Source organism: Eumetopias jubatus, unplaced genomic scaffold (genome assembly GCF_037043125.1).
Source record: "Eumetopias jubatus isolate StellerSeaLion01/CBP00866 unplaced genomic scaffold, mEumJub1_p1.0 scaffold_7, whole genome shotgun sequence".
Lineage (NCBI taxonomy): Eukaryota > Metazoa > Chordata > Mammalia > Carnivora > Otariidae > Eumetopias > Eumetopias jubatus.
The window spans coordinates 31,013,311-31,028,746 of NW_028274813.1; the positions used below are offsets into that span (position 1 = coordinate 31,013,311).

At 46.8% G+C, this 15,436-nt stretch overlaps 1 protein-coding gene across 6 annotated transcripts in view; it reads left to right on the plus strand.

The window, feature by feature from the left end:
- Nucleotides 1-4,865: 4,865 nt before the first annotated feature.
- Nucleotides 4,866-15,436, plus strand: part of SLC8A3 (solute carrier family 8 member A3) — a 112,082-nt gene continuing 101,511 nt past the window's right edge. For all 6 annotated transcript variants that reach the window (XM_028100750.1, XM_028100779.1, XM_028100765.1 and 3 more), the window contains exon 1: nt 4,866-6,689. In XM_028100750.1, the coding sequence (XP_027956551.1) occupies nt 4,906-6,689 (1,784 nt within the window). In that variant the 5' untranslated portion in view covers nt 4,866-4,905. The remainder of the gene's footprint in view (nt 6,690-15,436) is intronic.

The following is a 15,436-nucleotide window of genomic DNA, read 5'->3' on the forward strand; positions in this document are numbered from 1 at the left end:
GTGTCTCCATGTCTTTGCTTGGGCTATCCTCTTTGACTCAAGTGTCGGTCTGCCTTCCTTTCCCCTCCCTTTCCTTCCCTTTCCTCCCTTCCTTTTTCTTCCTCCCTCCCACCTCCCTTCCTTCCTGCCTGCCTGCCTGCCTTCCTTCCTTCCTTCCTTCCTTCCTTCCTTCCTTCCTTCCTTCTTCTTCTTGACTAAAACTCGCTCATGCTTGAAGACTCATTTCAAGGATCACTTCCTTCAGAACTCCTCCCTGAATCCCCAGGCTGGCTCAGTGCCCTCCTTATGTTCCCACAGCATTCTGCCTGTACCTTTACTTCCTCTAGTAAAAGTGCCTATCCATGCAGTAAAAGTGCCTGCCTGTACCTTTACTTCCTATAGTAAAAGTGCCTACCCATGCCAATCCACCTCTGCTGGATTGTACCATTGAGGGCAAAGCCTGTGTCTTACTTTTCATTTTGCCCATCGATGTCCAGTACCTAGCCTGGCAAACCATTGGCTTTTGCGAATTTTGTCAAACTGAACTGATGGGAAGGAGAATATTCAGGTGGGAGACTGCATCAGGCAGCCAGGACACCCCAGTAAGCCTGGAGACTAGGCAGCTCTACCAAATGGTTAGTTTCTCCTGTCAGGGTGGATGGGTTAGTCATATTGCTTCTAAATCAACAGGAAACTGGAAGCTGACACAGGGCCATGGACATTCTACAATAAAGTGGGACATCTTAGTAAAATGGAGTGGTTAAAACCATAAATTTTGTATCATCTGCATGTGAGTTCTGGCTCTCCTACTTCCTTGCTTTATACTTTGATTAAATGACTTAATTAAGACTTAGTTTCCCAAAATGCAAAACAGGAATAAAAATAGTACTAATTTCATAGTATCAATATGAAAATTAAGTGAGGAAGTATTTAACATTATGCAGACACTAAGCACTTATATGTGTTAGTGACTATTATTAATATCTTCATTATTTGGTGTGGTATTGGGGTTCTCAAGCTGAGTCACATCCCTGAGTATGCCTTAGGGCTGATTAAGAACCACAGAAGATCATGCGGTCTCTGAGGAGCTGGGGTAGATCCCCAGTAGGTTGGGATCTGCCTCAGTTGTGTCTGGGGCTGGGGTAACAGCACAGAAAAGTGACCATTGGCTGGGTCATCAGCAGTGTCCACTCTCACCCTAACATCTCAGTTAGAAACCATTGCCTGGCAGGGCCAGAAGGAACACCTGGGAATTCAAAGGCCATTTCCCACCTTCAATTCCAAGAACTTAGGCACTTCCTAGCCACCTTCGTCCCTTGTTTTCTTTCCTCTTTTCCTTCAGTTCGTTTGTTTTCTCTGTGTCTTTCTAAAGTGGCCCCCGATTCTGACCACATGACAGCATATTCCCCACAAAAACCTGTTGTCACGGGTGTCTGCAAGACCTAGGAGAGCAAAGACCACGATCTTCCTAATTCTTCTGCTGGGTAAGATAAGTGAGTGTCCTTGTCCTCTGTTGATCAGGACAACTCTACTACCGACATGTTTCATGTCCGTTGACTTCAGAAAGCCAGCCCTCTCCCCTAACCTGTGGATAGTGCACCCCCTTCAGGTTGACTGTCCCACGCAGCTGCTACCTCCTGTCACCATGTTGGCTCTTGATCAAAGAGCTGCTCCATTGTGCCCACCTTCTGTGTCCTACTGCATGGGGCTTATCAGAATCCACAAAATAGAGGGTTTTCAGAGGTCAAGGCAAGGTGCCAAGGTCCTTCTCTGTCCACATTTCTCTGGAATGGGTGAGTGCCAAACCTGTGAAGGGGGGGGTTCTCTGTGTACATTGCAGATTGTGAGAGACTTTTCAACCTTTGAACATGGATACTGAAGATCTTCAGCTGCCCCACTCTTCTGCCTTCAACCTCATCACCTCTTCTTTTCTGAGTGAGATCAAAGCCCCGAGCACCTACTGTGATGACCCCCAGTACTTGGACTAAGGGGAATATGGGCCTCAGCACTTGGCTGCTGATCTGGGGAATATGAAACCAAGTTAATCCGTGGAGATCTTCAGAAGGGAGGCCTTCATGCTTACAGTATGCACCAGGGTGTACCATGTTCTGAAGGGAATTTCTCTTTGAGTACTAGCCTTGGTGATTTCAAGAGGTCATACATAGCCTCTAAAATCTAGGCAGGACTTGTCTATGAGACCTCTCTATTTTTTTTCTGAAGCAAATGGCTGTAATTCGGATCATAAAGTGGCTTTAAAGAAGGCTGATGTCTGAGTGTATTGGTCAGCTCAGGCGGCCATAACAATGCCATAGACTGGGTAGCTTAAGCAATAGAAATTTATTTTCTCACAGTTCTGGAGACTGGAATGTCCAGGATCAAGGTGCTGGCCAATTCATTTTCTGGTGAGAGCTCTCTTCCTCGCTTGCCAATGGCCACTTTCTCACCACGTGGTGGGGAGACAGTGCCTTCTCTCTTCCTCTTCTTATAAAGCCATCAATCCTATCAGAGTAGGACCCACTCTTATACCCTCATTTAACTTTAATTATCTCCTAAAAGCCCTATCTCCCAATATAGTCACACCGGGGCCTAAGGGTTCAACAGATGAATTGGGGGGAGGGGACACAATTCAGTTGATAGTACTGAAGAAGCTTCCGTAGTGGCTAACTTTATTTATTCCAAAAACATACATTTACTGAGCACTTACTACTGAGGATACCACGATAAACAGAATAAACATAGTCTTTGCCTTGATTTCATTCATAGTTTAATGGCTGAGCTAGACATTAATTATATAATCCCACTAATAAACATGTAATTTCAAAGTTTTAAAAATGCCATGAAGGAAAATTAGAGTGTGATGAGAGGACATAACAGAGAAAGTTGACCATCTTAAGGAGTGAGGATAATTTTTTCTGGGACAGTGACACTTAAGCTGAGATCTAAAGCATTGTTAAGAGAGTGGGTACCAATAAGAAAGAGGCCATTTCAGGCATACGTGGATGGTGTCATGTGCAAAGGTCCTGAGGTGGAAAATAACTTGGTTATTTCCAGGGCCTGATATGAAGGCCATTATTGCTGAAATGTGGTAAGAGGGAGAGAGGCAGAAGATAAAAGGAGAGAGGAGGACGAAGGTAGCCTATATGAAACTTTGTAGGTCACCGTAAAGAGTCTTTATATTAAGAATAAGGAATCGGGGCACCTGGGTGGCTCAGTTCGTTAAGCATCTGCCTTCGGCTCGGGTCATGATCCCAGGGTCCTGGGATGAGCCCCGCATAGCATCGGGCTCCTTGTTCAGCGGGGAGCCTGCTTCTCCCTCTCCCTCTGCCTGCCCCTCCACCTGCTTGTACTCTTTCTGTGCCAAATAAATAAATAAAATCTTAAAAAAAAAAAAAGAATAAGGAATCTACTGAAGGGCTTTAAATAAGGAAGTGATAGTGTAGGTTTGGGATTTTTGGAAAAGGTGACTGTTGCTGTATAAGGAAATGGAGCAGGGAAGGGCAACAATTGGAGTGGGGAGTTCAGTGAGGAGGTCACTGCTGTAGATTCATGAAGTGAGGTGTAATGGCGGCTTTGACAGTGCTGGTAGAGGCGGGGGGGGAGAGTCTAGGCGTCGGTGCTGGATAGACAAGGGACAGGAGCCCGAGGAAGGCCTGCAGGTGAACACCCGTTGCCGAGCATGAGTAACCTAGTGGATGGAGGTGCCATTTTCTGAGATGGGAAGCAGTGGAGACGGGACAGGACCTGGAACCCTGTAAGGTGCTGTACGGATGAAATTAGTGTTCTTCTGTTACTGAAGGAACCCCACCGGGCTGTACCAGAGATGGAAAATGGGCAAATAGCTTTTTGTTTTTCAAAGCTATGGCATGGTTATTTGCATTCTCGTTGCATCTGAATGAGGCAGTGAGTGGAAAGTTGAATCCATAGCTTCTGCTGAATTTCTTCCCGTTCTCCTGAATTCATGCTCACCTCTTTGTGGTTCAAGGCCAGCAGATGGGGCTGCATTTCACCCCCAAATCTTGTCTACAGTTAAAAAAAATGTATTCGAGAGCCACTTGCCATGTTTTATTAATAGTGATTTCTATCACTTGGCCCTTTCAGTGTCTGGGTTTGGAATTTGAGTGGCTGGCTGATTTTCATCTCCCTGTAACTGAATGTCTCAATTGTCCCGTAAGCACGTTTTGCTGGAGGGCTGAGGCGGCCATGGACTGGGGCTGGAGCACAGCTTATAGGGGCCTCAGTTTAGCGATCCTACAGGTAGCATCCACTGCACTGTCCACCCTCTTGACTTCCCTAGAAATGTCGGAATTACAGCTTGCCTGTAGAAGTTTTGCATTTGGGGAAGGAGTTTTTCCCAGGTGGGCGCAATTGCATGCAGAGCAATGTGTTCTATTTCGGGGGAGCAGCCCACGAGAAAAGTTCAACTCCCATCTATACTCTTGCATGCGTATGTGCAGAATTCTTGAGTATGAAAACAGTGGGGGTAAAGAAACCTGAAAATCCTAGAAACACTACAAGGGATGAAGATTCAAGTCATGCTTGGCCTATTTTCTGTTGACTCTTGAGAACTCTCACAGATAACAGCGGGGTTTGGAGACAGGACTGGAAGGGCATCACTTATGTTTTCATTACCAATATTCCCAGCTCTTTTAAGCCATTCTTCAGCCGAGTCTCCACCAGATGGTCCTGCGGACAGAGCCGCTAGTTGTGCCTCCCATTGACATCTTTTTTTCCAAGTGAGAGACTGCCCCATATGTTAGTGCAATATGTCGCTGAAGGTGAAACATCAATTTGTATTGGTGGGAACCTGCCATTTGCTGTCCCCCTTTTTTCTCATGCCTTTCCCTGCCTCTCTGGTCTTTTCTAGGTCTCTGGCCTGTCAGGAGGACCATTGGTGCTGCAGTGGAAGCCAGCGGCTAAATCTCGTGTATGGCGTGGTTAAGGTTGCAGCCTCTCACCTCTGCCTTCCTCCATTTTGGGCTGATTACTTTTGTGCTCTTCCTGAATGGTCTTCGGGCAGAGGCTGGTGGCTCAGGGGAGGTGCCCAGCACAGGGCAGAACAATGAGTCCTGTTCAGAGTCATCGGACTGCAAGGAGGGTGTCATCCTACCAATCTGGTATCCAGAGAACCCTTCCCTTGGGGACAAGATTGCCAGGGTCATTGTCTATTTTGTGGCCCTGATATACATGTTCCTTGGGGTGTCCATCATTGCTGACCGCTTTATGGCATCTATTGAAGTCATTACTTCTCAAGAGAGAGAGGTGACTATCAAAAAGCCCAATGGAGAGACCAGCACAACGACAATTCGGATCTGGAACGAAACTGTCTCCAACCTGACCCTGATGGCTTTGGGTTCCTCTGCTCCTGAGATCCTTCTCTCTTTAATTGAGGTGTGTGGTCATGGGTTCATTGCTGGTGATCTGGGACCTTCTACCATCGTAGGTAGTGCAGCCTTTAACATGTTCATCATCATTGGCATCTGTGTCTACGTGATCCCCGATGGAGAGACTCGCAAGATCAAGCACCTACGAGTCTTCCTCATCACTGCTGCTTGGAGCATCTTTGCTTACATCTGGCTCTATATGATCCTGGCAGTCTTCTCCCCTGGTGTGGTTCAGGTTTGGGAAGGCCTTCTCACTCTCTCCTTCTTTCCAGTGTGTGTCCTTCTGGCCTGGGTGGCAGATAGGCGACTGCTCTTTTACAAATACATGCACAAAAAGTACCGCACAGACAAACACCGAGCGATCATCATAGAGACAGAAGGCGACCACCCCAAGGGCATTGAGATGGATGGGAAAATGATGAATTCCCACTTCCTGGATGGGAACCTGGTGCCCCTGGAAGGGAAGGAAGTAGATGAGTCCCGCAGGGAGATGATCCGGATTCTCAAGGATCTGAAGCAAAAACACCCAGAGAAGGACTTAGATCAACTAGTAGAGATGGCCAATTACTATGCTCTTTCCCATCAACAGAAGAGTCGTGCCTTCTACCGGATCCAGGCTACCCGTATGATGACCGGCGCAGGCAATATCCTGAAGAAGCATGCAGCAGAACAAGCCAAAAAGGCCTCCAGCATAAACGAGGTGCACACCAATGAGCCTGAGGACTTTGTCTCAAAGGTCTTCTTTGACCCGTGCTCTTACCAGTGCCTGGAGAACTGCGGGGCTGTACTCCTGACAGTGGTGAGGAAAGGGGGGGACATGTCCAAGACCGTGTATGTGGACTACAAAACAGAGGATGGTTCTGCCAATGCAGGGGCTGACTATGAGTTCACAGAGGGCACTGTGGTTCTGAAGCCAGGAGAGACCCAGAAGGAGTTCTCGGTGGGCATCATCGATGATGATATTTTTGAGGAGGATGAACACTTCTTTGTGAGGCTGAGCAACGTCCGCATAGAGGAGGGGCAGCCAGAGGAGGGGTTGCCTCCAATAGTACTCAATAATCTTCCATTGCCTCGGGCCATCCTGGTATCCCCTTATGTGGCCACAGTCACCATCTTGGATGATGACCATGCAGGCATCTTCACTTTTGAATGTGACACTATTCATGTCAGCGAGAGTATTGGTGTCCTGGAGGTCAAGGTTCTGCGGACATCAGGTGCCCGGGGCACAGTAATTGTCCCCTTTAGGACAGTAGAGGGGACAGCCAAGGGTGGTGGTGAGGATTTTGAAGACGCATACGGGGAGCTGGAGTTCAAGAATGATGAAACAGTGTAAGTAACCTTTCCATATTCTATCTCCCTCCATCCCTTGCCATCTCTTTCTGTCCTTACAATTCTTCCTCATGCCTCGTTAATGTCAAACTTGGGTCCCCGCACAGGTGTACAGGATCAGCAGGCACCCCCTGGCAGGTTCTGCTTCCAAACCTCCCTTCCGTTTTCTCACTTTAAATGGTCTCTGGGCAGGGAATCCTGTGGCAGGATCTAAGGACACAGAACATTCTGTCCACTGGAACTCAAAATGATGGCCGGTGGAGGTGTGGGGTGGCAGAAGATTTGATGTCAGATTTTGGAGAATTCTTGTGCTTAAGCAGGGACTAGGAGACTGGTTGGGTCTCTCCTTCCTCCTCGCCTCATGCCAAAGGCTCATAGGAGCCTCGAGGCTGATCCTTTCCATCCTGAGGTAGTGCCAGCCCAATCAGGGCAACCTTGGGGAAGAAAGTGGCATCGGCTTTTTTTCCCCCGGGGCCATATTGCGGTTGTAATTTATAACCAGATTCCAGGCATCTCTCCTTCAATTTGGAAACTGCGAGCTTGGTTGAAACTTGGCAATCTCTGTAAATGCCTGTAGGCTATTTTATGGTATGAGACTTGCCCAGGCTAGGTGAGATGAGTCAGTGTAGCTTGGGTACTGGAGGCATCTTGCGAAAGCAGAACTCCCAGAGCAGTGGCCACCGGTCTTTGGTCCCAGGTGTGAGCTCCAAAATCTGGCGCCTCTTAGGAATTGCGGGAGAAAATACGTCTTCGTTGTGGTCATCTCTTTTCACGGTCTAGAATTTTCCTAGAATACTTCTCAGGTTAGTGGCCCATTTAGCCCTTCAGACATGGTGGGTATTGCACTTCCATGACCTTGATCACTGTAAGGGCTCTTCCCATTGAACCTTCTTGTACTAGGTGTTCTGGGGTTTGTTTTGGTTTGGTTTGGTTTGGTTTTTCTCAGATGGATAGCTTTGAAGAAGAAACAGAATGACTTTCCCCAGGATTTGCAGCTTATGGGAGGCCAGACTTTCCAGGGTGGCTGAGGAGGGGGAAACTTGTCTCTGAATTCCTGCTCATGTCCACAAGCAAAAAGCAGTAGCAGGAGGGGGAAAGAAGGACAAAGGGGGCATCTAGGAAGGGGGGATGCCAAACTGCTCCAAGACCCTCCTAAGGACACTTTGAGTGGGAAGTGAAAACGTATAACATGTAGGAGAGTGAAGCACGGAGCATACGGAGAGGGGAGCCCATAGGACCGAGGGAGAGGGGTCATAGAAGCGCTTCCTCCAGGCCCAGGCAAGGCACAGGGCTCCAAAGGGGTTGGATGGTGCTGCCCGCAGAGCTGAGTGAGCCCCCCAGAGGACTAGGCTCTTGTGCTCCCTCAATGCCTCCCTAATAATGTGACTCTGGGCAAGACTCTTGGTCTCGGCTCGAGAACTAAACTATCTCATCCACAAAGTGGGAGCAACCATACTTTTCTTGCCTGGAGGCAGGGCCGGATCTTTTTGCAGTTCCTCCCCTATCTCGGATTTTCTGAACCGTAGACATGGGCACTTAGCCGTAGGTCTTATTTGCACTAGCCGAAGATGGAACAAGGATATTGTCTCCTGAAGTGAAATAGCCATTGACAAATTGATTTATTAGAGCTCTGTTTAGTTATTTCGCTGGGAGGGATAATCCTTAGTTAGCCCAGGTAAAAACCTGTGTCTTCTAGAGAATACTGCCCATTTCTAGGTGCTCTGGAGAGAGGGTTTATACATACAAAGGAAGGACAGGCCCTCATTGGGAAGACAAACTCTATGCAACTTCTCATGTTTATGGCAACGTCAGTATGTTAAGAGGTTATTATTGTGCATAAGTGACATCAGGACTACAACATTGGCTATGATTTGGCGGACTAGTGGTTTCTCCAATTCAGTACTACCAAAGGCACTGAAGAGTCATTTTGGACAGATCAGAGGCTTGGCACCCAATTTCTTTGTCCCATTAACAATCAGTTGTGCACTTTATTATTTTTTTAAAATTTTATTTATTTATTTGAGAGAGAGAGAGAATGAGAGATAGAAAGCACGAGAAGGAAGAGGGTCAGAGGGAGAAGCAGACTACCTGCTGAGCAGGGAGCCCGATGCGGGACTCGATCCCGGGACTCCAGGATCATGACCTGAGCCGAAGGCAGTTGCTTAACCAACTGAGCCACCCAGGCGCCCCCAATTGTGCACTTTAGATCTCTGAGTATGACTAACCCTTCCTCAAACCTATTTGTGTTTTCAGCTTGAATAATATCTTGGTGTAAATGGGCTTATGAATGATCACTTCTGATACTGGTTTTAAATGTAGCGCAAGCTCCACACATTTGCGATTTGGGTCCAGCAATTCCAGGGTTTGGGTAACAAGCTATGTTGCCACCTCTTCCTTCGCGTTATATTTTAGACTTCAGTAGACTTGAGACTACCTTTTTGGTTTTCTTCATCGCAGAAGAAGGAGTCCATAACCTGCTAGTAGTCTGTCTTCACATCACAGCCCTACCCTTGAGACTTTAGATTTTAATTTTACAACGAGAGGCAGTGTGACGTAGCAGAAAAAGCATGGGCTGTAAGTACTCTGGGTTAAGATTCTGGCTGTAGTCTGATTTAACCAGGTAGTCGGGGGAAATTTTATTAATTTATGAGATTATTTCCTCATTAGTAGAGTGGGGATAATAATATTTCTCTTGCAAGGCTGTCATGATGATTCAAGATACTGTATGCAGTGTTGTTCGTATATGGTATGTGCTTAGTAAATGAGGCCATTAATAATAATATCAATGAATTAATATTCTTCAGGAGACACTGTTGAGGTGATTGGGTTACTTGGATCTCTATGTGACCCTAATTAATAAACATGCTAGTTTTGGGGTTACCATGAAGATTCCTAATCCAAACTCCTAAAATATGAGAGCCAGAAAAAGACCTTAGAATATCTTTTAGAGGAGTGTTTCTCGAATTTTAACGTGCTTCTGCACCATCCAGGAAGCTTGCTAAAACTCAGATTACAATTTCAAAGGTCAAGAGTAGGGCCCGAGATTCTGCATTTCTAACAAGCTCCTGATGCTGTTGGTCCCAGCTTAGAGTTGAAATGCTCTAAAACTCTTGGCCAAACCATGAGACCTGGGAAGGAAAGTGGCTTTTCAAATGACTTGCTTAACTGAATCAAGAAGGCTTGCGTTCCAGTTCTAGCTTGCGACTCCAACTGAGCTAGAATCCAGCTCCTATGCTGAGAGCTTGCTGGTTGTAGCACCAACCTGGAAACTGAAATTGAAACCCTCAGGGTACCTACACGGAAGCTGGGTGAGGCTCCTGGAGCAGTTCCACCTTCCAATCCTTCCCTCTCTGTGTAACTTTCTTTGCCTACCAAGCCTGGGAGCATTGGCAATGTTGCCCTCAGTATACTCCTCTCAAAACCGATTCAGGTTGAAGCCAGGCCTATGCTCTGCCAATACTATTGGGCTGTGAATTCACTCATTTGGTTTTATGCTTTACTTCTTCAAAGATGTCCTTTAGCACCATGGTAGGATAGAAAACCGTGAACTTTGAAGTCTGACAAACAGATGTGAATCTGTCACTCACCAACTGGGTAACTTGAACAAGTCATTTCGCCTGTCCAAACCCCAGATACTCTCTTGGAATGGCAGGAATCGTGATATCTCTCCTGCAGGAGCAGGATAAATACTACATACAAATATGAAGAAAATGCACCTTTGCAAGGTGCCTGCTCATCGCAGGTGCTTAGTCATTCAACACACATTTATTAAATGTCTGCTACATACCAGGTACATTACTAGGGACTGGAGATAAATACATGAATAGGGACAGGATGGCATTTCAGCTCTTAAGGGTCTTCTCCACTGAAGAGGATACTAGGTATGCAGACAAATCAAAACACCTGGGAGAGGTGCCCTGGTTGAGATAAGCTCAATAAAAGAGAAATGAAAGCTCTCTGCTGTGTGTGTGACACCACTGAAGTTTCTAAAGCAACCTTTACTGAGGACATGGTAGTGAAGCAGACGGAGCGGGGGTGGGTACATGATGCCCTTAATCTCACATTACAATAAACGCTTGACATTTGAGAGAGATCCTATTGACATCATGATCTAGAAGAATACCCACCTCTGTGACTACCACTACAGTACATCCTTAGAATTATGGCCTTTGAGCCTCCTGCAAACAGTAGCAAAACCTCGTGGAGATATACAGGCGTGCTGTCGGCACATTAATCTCACTCACTAAACCCGCGTCTGCTCCATGTCCCAGGCTCATGGCGTATTTCTGCAAAATAACAGAATATTGCAGTTCATGGACCTTTGGGGTCTCTGAGAATAGTCAGAATCACCGATGTCAGATAGGCAAAGGCCGAGATCTACTATAATTAAATGGCATAGGCCTCCTTCGAAGGAGAACGGAATATTAGCTGTGCCTCATGTTAAAGCCCGAAAGTATCTGACCTCCCACTTTTATAAATTATGAAGCTGAGATTCAGAGAGGGAAAGTGACTTGTCCAATATCACACAGCAGCCAGATAGGCTAGAAAGTTAGAGCTGGCGAGGTCTTTTTAGAGCCTACTGATTTGATGTCTCCCCCTCCCAGTTTGGACTTTCTTATTTTTATCCATCGGAACAGTATTAACTTCAGAAAGCATATAGAAATTCTCAGGTGAAAGATGCTTGGGAAGTACAAATCCAACAGTATCACATGACTAATATCTTAACTTAGAATAATAACATATTATGGACTATTTTTAATCTCTTGGTTCACCCTGAGACTGTTCAGGAAGAAAAATATTGAGTCCATAGAAATTAAAAAAAAAAAAAGACTATCTTTGCGATCTCTTCCTGAGAAAAGGTGTAACAGGCATAGATGGGATATCTTTTAGGCAGTGCTGGTAAATTGTAGACAAAACCTCGCTCCATGAAATAATGACATTCTTTCGAAATTCTGCAGGCCATTCTCTTCCAGGTGTGCTTTCTCTGTAAGATTTTCACCCCAGGGAATCTTTCTATCAAAATATGGAGTGCTCCAGGACATAATTTGCACCTTCTCCAATTTAACTAAAACACAGTAGACCTTTTCTTTTTCTTTGGCTCAGCTGGGTGTTCGGATAGTTTCTTCCCTTGCCGTTAGGGAGATTATTTGCCCCTAGAATGCCCTTCTTGTGCTTGAGAAAAGTCACATGCTGCAAGGTTAGTGAGGGTAGGAGTAGGGTGGAGGTCACGATCATGCTCCCTCAGGTGGCATCCCTCCCTTTCACTTTCCTTCTGCCTTCAGTGCCTGACTTCCAGTAACAGAGATCTCTCTCCAGCTTTAGGTAAATAGTCAGTTACCAGGACCCATGGCTTCGTGGAACTCACAGCGGGTCTATGTACGTGGCTCAGAGGGGTCCTAACGGCAGGAATCCATAGCTAAGCCAGTTGTGGAACGGAGTACTTAACAGGACAATGGAACATTTCAGATAGGGTTGCTCAACTCTAGTGCTTTCCCTTCTGGGCCCACAGGAGTGATGAAAGGCTATGTGGCTTTCTTAGCAGAAGCTTTGGATGTTGTGCCCAGGAAGGACCTACATCCTGATCATTTTTTTCATTGTAATTACTGAAATGGTCAAAGATGATGTCAAAGAAGGTCATATTCCAATTCTGGGATCCGTAAAGCACCCCAAGTCTACTTAAACTTGACATGTCTACAAAAATCTGCACAAGTCCAGAGCCTTCCTGGTTAATTTGTTTTAGGGGCTGAGGTGCAGTATCTCCTGGCAACCTTGATTGGTCAGCATTCCCTCTGCCCGACTTGATTGGAGCTCCTATGCAGCAGAGCATCCGGTGTGCCCATCCCTGCTCTTCTCACGGTGGTTGGAGAGTCTCTCTCCGGTTGGAGACAGCTCAGTGGTGCAGGGTTGGAGAGTCTACCAGGGAGAACGTAAGGTTGGTTTGAGGAGAAAGGAGCATTGGGATTAGAGATGATCACATGACTGGCCAGTCAGGAAATGAAGCAGTCTTATCCTCAAAGGCTTTCCTTCTTGGAGAGGAGCTAGTTGGGCTTCAGGCAATAATAATAAAGGGACACTGATGGAGATCCTGCCACAAGCCTTGCTTATTTGTTTTGATTCTTCTGGTTCTTCAGGTCAAAGTTTCCTTGTTCGTTCACAAGAATGATAGAAAGGGACAAAGCCAGGTGGATGAGTGAGGAGGACTTTCTTGTTGTCCAGCCTTTTATCAACTTCTCAGGTGTGTCTGGGTGGTACATGAGTGCTAATTTCTTCTCTACCTTGGGCTGTGATGCCGTCAGTTCCATGAGGAAGGTGGTAGAGTTTAGAGCTACGGTTTTCTGCTTAATCGAGATCTTGTTTTCTTGTTTTTTAAAAGAGAAACCAAGTTGTGCTTCCAGAAACAATAGAAAACCCTGGCATAGAGTCAGTCGTATATAACGGACAGTTGGAGGGAGAGAACTCCTTGATCTGCAAATAGAGCAAAATCCCCATGTTTCAATTCTGCACAAGTCCAGAAGCATTTTGCAGGATTCAAATGCTTTGAGGGTTTTCCTAAATGACCACGAAGGAAAGCACTAGGTAAACATTCTCAGGTGGCATGATAGTTACCATTCATAGGAATTATATTCCAATCCCTGCCACCTACCAGGTACCCAAGTAGGAAATTACCTGGATACACAGAAATGAAGACAAAGTTGGAGGTGGAACTTATTCTTTATGGAGAAATATATTTTTCTGAAAAAGGAATCACCTCTTGGTATGTGTATACATTTGAATTTAGCTATGGATGCGGCACCATCCTGACCGCCCTCCAGCTAAGAGTTGGCATGCATGGACATAACCTGGTTAACCTGTCCGTGCGTGACCCCAGTCCGGTTACCACTTGGTGGTTGGGGTTCATGACCCAGTTACATATGATACAGACAATGCTCTATTGTGAGTTCTTTAGTTGGTGCTTTCAAAATAGGACATCTTGATAATAACTCAATACTCAGAAGACGGGTGCAAAACAAATTATAGATTATAGATGACTGATACTACTTCTTCTCCCTAGTAGTCTGTCTCTTTCTGGAGCCATTGGCCTTGATTTTTCTACCTTTGGGTGTTGCCTTGTGAGGCCCAGATGATTTCTCTTTGTGAACCCCATTACGGCCTGACCCTCTCTGTCTGAGTTGTGGTGATCTGGGGGTGTGCTTGCCACCACCGCTGGGGCTAACCATGGCCCTGGTTGCAAATCTCCATATGTGTTTGCCTTCTGTCCTCGCTCACACCTTACTTTCTGTTTGAATACTCATTTTCTCACACTCACTGTCTCTTCTAAATGTCCTGAGCTGCAGCTTTTCTTACTCTACTCTGCACGCTCCATGCACTGTCGCCACAAGAGCTGTGGTTTCCACCCTTGCCACACTCAGTACCTTCCGCTCTGCCTCCCTGAGTCTGTGTCCTTGTTTATTCTTATCCTGGTCCCTGCATCTTTTCCCTCACCCTGCTGGCATCTGTACTGAGGTTGCCTTGTGTCTCCGGTCTGATCTACGACTTCTTCGAGTGATCAAGAACGAGCTGGGAGTATCCCTTAAGCGAGCCTGTCATTTGGACAGAGAGAATGAACTTCACGATAATCCCCAGAAGACTGATGTCCCCCGGGAAGCAAACCACTCACAGTGGTGCTCTTTCCCCCTTCACCACAGAGTCTTTGCCTGACTGTGTGTTAAGACGGGAAGGTTGTATTGTAGGGATCAGCACCGACTAGAACGCTGTCAGGCGAGGGAACCCTCGAGACCACCCTCTCTTTCTGATGCTCTCCCTGATGGCCCACGTGGTCTCTGTCTCCGGAGTCTCTGCTTCTCTCCGTGGCCTTCTCCCTTATTGCTTCCAGCTTGCAAGCGAGACCTCACAGACCAACTGTCTGAGTTCATGGCTCCTCTTCCCATTTAGTTCTCAGCATCTCCCTGGAAAGATCTTCTACCTCAAATTCTCAAGAGAGGGAACCTTACGGGTCCATTTCCACGCCCCCCCAAGTTGGCCATGTCAAAGTCCACCGGCCAGATATGTCTTGGTTGCCCTGAGTCAAGTCAAGCCAAGATCCCCTTACCCCAACAGTTAATCTGTCAGAACCAGATGGTGGGGTGGAAAAATGAAGTTGCCATGAGGATTCTGTGGTAAGCTACCTAAGCAGTTGTGTCTGTCAGTGGTGGCAGTGTCACCTAGAAGAAAGCACCAGCTGAGACAGTCATCTGTCACCTTCAAACTGGCATCTAGAAGGTCTGCAGAGAGAGCACTGATTTCACTGTGATCAGGGCTCGGGCCGTAGGCTGGAGAAGGGGAGAAGTAGCCTCCTCTGGAGGCCCCAGCCCCATCCAGTTCATCCAGCTGACCACAGACCCAGCAGCTGAGATTAAACTGGCCTCTGCCCAGGTCAACAGAAAACATTCGATGCTTGGTGGCACACATCTCAAGACTACCAGGGTCACTTCTCTCCCCCTCCCTCACCTCCTGGTCTGTCCTCTCCAGGAGACTAGCATCAGAAGACGAGCCGCTGTCATTTTTGACTGTGCTGTTTGGGTACTGAGTCACTTTCAAAGCCTCCTCTTGGGTTTGGGTTTCCAGACCGGCCTGTGTTCCAGACCAGGACAGAAAGCTTTCCTCCCTCCCATGCTCGCCAGGAAGAGTGAGAGCCTTTCCTTCGCCACCCCTCCCCTGTTGGCCTTAGCCGGAGCCAGCAGGCACGCCCCCCTTTGTCTTTGGAGCTG